This window comes from Cnephaeus nilssonii, assembly GCF_951640355.1.
Source record: "Cnephaeus nilssonii genome assembly, chromosome: 7".
Classification (NCBI taxonomy): Eukaryota; Metazoa; Chordata; class Mammalia; order Chiroptera; family Vespertilionidae; genus Cnephaeus; species Cnephaeus nilssonii.
This window is the reverse complement of record NC_137078.1, coordinates 91365184-91371183: the sequence shown is the minus strand read 5'-3', so window position 1 is coordinate 91371183 and position 6000 is coordinate 91365184. Positions and strand designations below refer to the sequence as shown.

Below are 6000 nucleotides of genomic sequence, written 5' to 3'. Positions count from 1 at the left end.
AACCCATGCCCACTTTTTAAAAAGTGTAATTTAGCTCTGGTTTCTTTCGTTCTTTAGAAGACATCTTTGGAGGCAATTGATGATTTAAAAATCAGTAGTGGGAGTCTCAAAGTGACCTAGTGTTCCTAGTCCCAATTCATATAGTGGAACACTTAGTTACTTAAAAATTGCCCTTAGGTTTGCTCCCACCCAGAAGGCATTTCTAGTTGGTGTTGGAAAGAAGCTTCCCTGGACTTCCAGAGGGGCTCTCCCACAAATGCCCTCCTTACCCAAAGCAGCTTGCATTTCCCAACGTAGACACACACTCTGTCAGTCTTCCCCCCGACCCCTCTCCTCTCCCAGGAGTGATCTGGATTAGACAACAAACAGCACCTCCCACATGGGCACACATGCAGCAGCTGTCAAAAGGAGAAGTCAGTTTACTTTCTTTTAAACTTGCAATGTTTGCCTTTATTTTGTTCTTTATATTTTGAAAGTGAAAAGAAATAGTATTGAGTCAATTTCTTTTTGTTTTTTTAAATATTTGTTCTATGTATTTACAAGCCTTATAGTTGCTCTAAAGATTTCAAAAGTATTAAGAGTACTTTTCCAAGGGTAGCACTTTTTTTTTTTTTAAACAATTCCTGGAGTTCTCTGGTCCACAGCATTTTCCTTCTGTTCCAAGGTTATGTATGTTTTGATTACTATTGTGATTTTTTTTTTCTGAAGCAAGCTGAGAGGCAGGCAGAAAGATTTGATACCAAAAAATAAAATAAAATAAAAATTAAAAAAAAATCTTTCTTACCTTGTTCACCCCAAACCTTCTTAAATCTGGACTAACTACTCTGCGTTAAAACAAACGTGAGGTGCGTCTGAAGGGGAGGGAAATTTATTTCTCTGCTTTTCTATTATACAAGTTGTTTACAGAAACTGCAAATTAAAAAATTACACTGGCATTTGCAGTCCTTAAAATAAATTAAAAGTTCTCAACTTTTTTTTTGCTAAACAGATGTGTTTTTTAAAAGTATGAGTCCTCGTTTAAAAAGAAAAGATTATAACAGAAAATATTTTCTATAAATAATACATGTATTTTGGTTTTAGTGCTCCCGCCCTCAGGTTGAAGTTTACTTTTTTCCAGTACCTTTTTCCTCCATGATCACCTTTTTTCTCTTTCCCCTCTCCCACTCGTGCACACGTGGGGGTTTCTGCGAGAATTGGCCTTGCTGCACTGTGATTGGCGAAGACGTGAAACTTGTTAAAAAAATACTTAAATTGTTTCTTTTGTTTCGTGTGTATTTGAAGTTTTAGTTATCCTCCGATTCCTCTTCTGCTTCCCGGAGCCACGTGAAGAATGCTGTGACAGATTTGAGGGCCACACCCTTCCCATTTTGCTCTGCGGGGTCCTTGCTACTTTCCCATTTGTAGAAGGCATCCTCGGAGATTACCTCTTCGTCATACAGGCAGTCAAAAAACATCCGTAGCAAATCTGTAAGGAAGTGAAATAAACATCTGTTTTGGGGCAGTTTAGTTGTGAAGGAAAGATTATATTTCCAAGTAATGAATGAATGCACATTAATTCCCCAAGAAAAGAGCATCCATGACAATTCATTATACTCCCTCTCGATAGTATAAATAGCAGAACAACTGTCTAAAGAATAGGAAAAGAAGATGCAAGTAGTCTAAATTATTTCTTATTCCTGTTGTTTTCAATTTGAACTATTTTCTGATAATGCTGAGCTGTTTTTTTTTAAATTAAATATATTTTTATTGATTCCAGAAAGGAAGGGAAAGAGAGAGAGAGAAACATTAGGATGAGAGTGAATCACTGAGTGGCTGCCTCCTGCATGCCCCACACTAGGGATTGAGCCTGCAACACAGGCATGTGCCCCTCACTGGAAAACCCAGGACCCTTCAGTCCGCAGGCCGATGCTCTATACACTGAGCCAGAGCAGCCAGAGCTGAGCTGTTTAATGTTATGTAGTTGTCAACTTAAGCACTTTAAAAATTAAATAGAAAATAATTTTTTTTTAGCCCTGGCTTGGTGGCTCAGTTGGTTGGAACATTGTCCCGTGCACTGAAAGGTCACTGGTTCAATTCCCTGTCAGGGCACATAACTAGGTTGTGGGCTCGATCCCAGGTAGAAGTGGGTGTGAGAGGCAACTGATTGATGTTTCTCTCTCACATCAATGTTCTCTCTCTCTCAAATATAACCTAGGGTGAGGGTTAAAATAATAATAAAACTTAAAAAAAATTTTTATACATTTCTCTATTATTTGAAATTTTACAATAACAATATATTATTTTTACAGTATTTGGGAGGAAAAGGCAGGATGTCCTTCCCCCCTTCTAATATTATTTTCAAAATGAAAAGTAATAATTTACATGAAAAACCTGGGTAAAAACTTTCTTATCTGTCAACTGTTTTCAATGCTCAGATAATCTGGTCAATATTAATTCTCTGTTTTGCTCTCACAATGGAAACTTAATTTATATTATTGTTCAAAAAAGGGAGAAAGTTGGTAAGAATATAAAACCCAACAGAGGGTCTTATATATCCTTGAAAAAAAATTCCTTCTTTGCAGGCTCTTAAAATTCATTTAACGTTAGCTTGCTAATCATTCATATTAATGGAGGGATGCAATGGAATAAGCAATAATTGCTACTAAATATTAGGCTTAGAATGAGTTATATTAAAATTTCTCTTTAGATTTATTTTGTAATTTTATTAGTCCAACTAATATTGAAATCACTTCTTTCTCTAAATCCCAGTTGGTCTATGGGGAAATGGAAGCAAGTGGCTGATTATGTTGTTGGTAAGTCTAGAATTAAACATCTCTCCGGGGATTATTAAAGTTGGTAATCAATTTCATCTATTTATAACCATCTCTTAAAAAGTTAGTGTCCTCATCTATAATAAGAAAAAAAAAGCCATATGTTAAACAACCTTTCAAGGGTCTGGAGAGAGAGAAAACAAAGTAGATTCATTCTCTTATTCACACTTAGATGTCTCTCCAGTTATACCCTGAGAATGATTTGTTTCAATCTTCTCCTTTATCTCCTAGAACAGTGATTTTCAAAATTTTTCATCTTATGGCACACATAAAGTAATTACTAAAAAAAGTATTTTTTACTGACTTGACAAAAAAAAGGTATAATTTTGATTCATTCACACCAGACGGCTATTGTGTTGGCGGTTGTCATTTTTTAATTTGACAATCTAAGGGGAAGAGGTCAATGTCCCTGACTAAATAGTTAGGAATTGAATATTGTACAAAATTCTAGCACTGCCCTGGCTGGTTTTACTCAGTGGTTAGATAGTGCTGGCCCTCTCACCAAAGGGTCACGGGTTTGATTCCCGGTCAAGGGTGAGTAACTGGGTTGCAGGTTCGACCCGCAGCCCCAGTCAGGTCACGGTGTGTGAGGAACCCATCGATCTCTCTCCCCCTTCCACTCTCACTAGCAATCAATGAAAAAAATATCCTCGGGTGAGGATTAACAACAACAAAATTCTTTCTGCACACCAGTTGAAAATCTCTGTCCTAGAAGGATTCATCAGCACTAGCAAAGGAACACTTTGCAAAAGCTATAACCTAAGGAAGTGCCAAAGATCAATAGCCACATAATATCTACTTTCACAAGTTTCAACTAAATTTTCAAGCTTTAATACAATTCAGTTAACTTACCAATATCACCAAGTCTTAGATGTCAGATTACCTTATTTGTCTGATTAGCCAGAATTAATCATAACCCTTAACTGAAAACTAGTCTAAAATGCCTTAATGACTTTGCAGGATTCTGAGGATTCTGAAGAGTATCATTCTCTTTCATTATTAAGACCTGTGTCGCCCTAGCCAGCTTGGCTCAGCGGAATGAAGGGTCCCAGGTTCAATTCCGGTCAAGGGCATGTGCCAGGTTGTGGGCTTGATCCCCAGTAGGAGGCATGCAGGAGGCAGCCAATCAGTGATTCTCTCTCATCATTGATGTTTCTCTCTCTTCCTCTCTGAAATCAATAAAAATATATATATAAAAAGAAGATCTGTGTCAAAAAAAGTGAAACTTATATAATATGCATGCTAATATGGAGATGCCCTAGCCCTGAATCGTCCAATAGGGTAGCCACTAACCACAGTGGCTATTTACATTTATATAAAATTTAAAATTTAAGCCCTAGCCAGTATGGCTCAGTGGATAGAGCGTCATCCTGTGGACTGAAAGGTCCGGGGTTCGATCCCCAGTAGGGGGCATGCAGGAGGCAGCCAGTCAATGATTCTCTCTCATCATTGATGTTTCTATCTCTCTCTCCCTCTCCCTCTCTGAAATCAATAAAAAGATATTTAAAAAAATTTTAAATTTAGTTCCTTAGCCACAATAGCCACATTCAAGTGCTCAACTGACAAGTGGCTCATGATTGCCACAATGAAAGACACAGATATATTTCCATCATTGCAGAAAAATTTATTACACCTCTCAAGAGTGAGGATGAAATATCTAATTTAAACTAGTTATTATTTTCTCATGAAAGTACATAAAAAATGTAGGTTCATTAAAATTGTTGGTTATCACCTAACCAGTTTGGCTCAGTGGAGAGAGCGTCGGCCTGCGGACTGGAAGGTTCCAGGTTCGATTTCGGTCAAGGGCATGTACCTTGGTTGCAGGCACATCCCCAGTGGGAGGTGTGCAGGAGGCAGCTGATCGATGTTTCCAACTCTCTATCCCTCTCCCTTCCTCTCGGTAAAAAAATCAATAAAATATATTTTAAAAAAATAAAATAAAATTGTTGGTTATCTGAGTTTTGTTACCAGGAATTCCTCTATTATCCCTGTTCAAACCCATCATACCATCACTAAAGTCTTGGCCTGGTTAAAGCTCACCCACTGGTTGGGTTAATTGTAGCAAGACATAAACTTACTGGCAGGTTGATCAAGCTTGACTATTGATGCTTGTAGTGCATAAAGTGCTTGCAGTTCCTTCTCTGTATCCGAGTCTAGGTACTTGAGTAAGATCGGCACTCTCTGCTTGATCACAGCAGTGTCCACTCGGAAGGTGGAACAGTCAGCTAGAGGTGATAGAAGAACTAAGCATTACATTTAAGGAATTAACACACAGTCATTTTCAATTTCTGAGCCATTAAGACACATATGACTCTATAAGAAAAGAGGAAGCAAGAAGGTCCAAGGCTAAAATTTTGAAATTCAAAATGTTCTGAAATTCTTAATGGGACATTCTTTCCGAAATAATAAAAGAACATGGAGGGGTGATGTATTCTGAGTCCTGGGTTCCTTCAACAGTTGTGTACCCAATTCTTTATCTTTAATCACAATCAAACAGGTACAGTGGTTTTATGACTTTCCAAACTAGAAACAAACATTAGAAAGGAAATTAGATTGACAGTTCATGTAAATCTTTTCAGAAGAGTAAAAGAATTAGAACTGCTTTATTATTAACTAGAGGCCCGGTGCACGAAATTTGTGCCCGGGGGGTGGGGGTGGGCAAGGGGGGTGCGGTGCGTGTCCCTCAGCCCAGCCTGCACCCTCTCCAATCTGGAATCCCACTCACAATCCAGGACTGCTGGCTCCCAACTGCTTGCCTGCCTGCCTTCCTGATTGCCCCTAACCGTTTCTGCCTACCAGCCTGATAACCCCCTAACCACTCCCATGCCAGCTTGATTGATGTCTAACTGCTCCCCTGCCAGCCTGTTTTGTTTGCCCCCAACTTCCCTCCTCTGATGGCCTGGTCACCCCTAACTGCCCTCCCCTGCAGGGTTGATCGCTCCCAACTGCCCTCTCTTACAGGCCTGGTCCCTCTCAACTGCCCTCCCTTGCAGGCCTGGTGCCTCCCAACTGCCCTCCCTTGCAGGCCTGGTCCCTCCCAACTGCCCTCCCCTGCTGGCCATCTTGTGGTGGCCATCTTCTGTCCACATGGGGGCAGGATCTTTGACCACATGGGGGAAGCCATCTTGTGTGTTGGAGTGATGGTCAATCTGCATATTACTCTTATTAGATAGGATAGAAGCCTGGTGCA

At 39.5% G+C, this 6000-nt stretch overlaps 1 protein-coding gene across 24 annotated transcripts in view; it reads right to left on the bottom strand.

The window, feature by feature from the left end:
• Positions 1-1044: 1044 nt before the first annotated feature.
• The window catches only part of EIF4G3 (eukaryotic translation initiation factor 4 gamma 3), a 286670-nt gene continuing 281714 nt past the window's right edge, over positions 1045-6000 (bottom strand). For all 24 annotated transcript variants that reach the window (XM_079776759.1, XM_079776755.1, XM_079776738.1 and 21 more), the window contains 2 exons: positions 4889-5035; positions 1045-1465 (listed from right to left, as the gene is read on the bottom strand). In XM_079776759.1, coding sequence (XP_079632885.1) covers positions 1284-1465; positions 4889-5035 — 329 coding nt within the window. In that variant the 3' untranslated portion in view covers positions 1045-1283. The remainder of the gene's footprint in view (positions 1466-4888; positions 5036-6000) is intronic.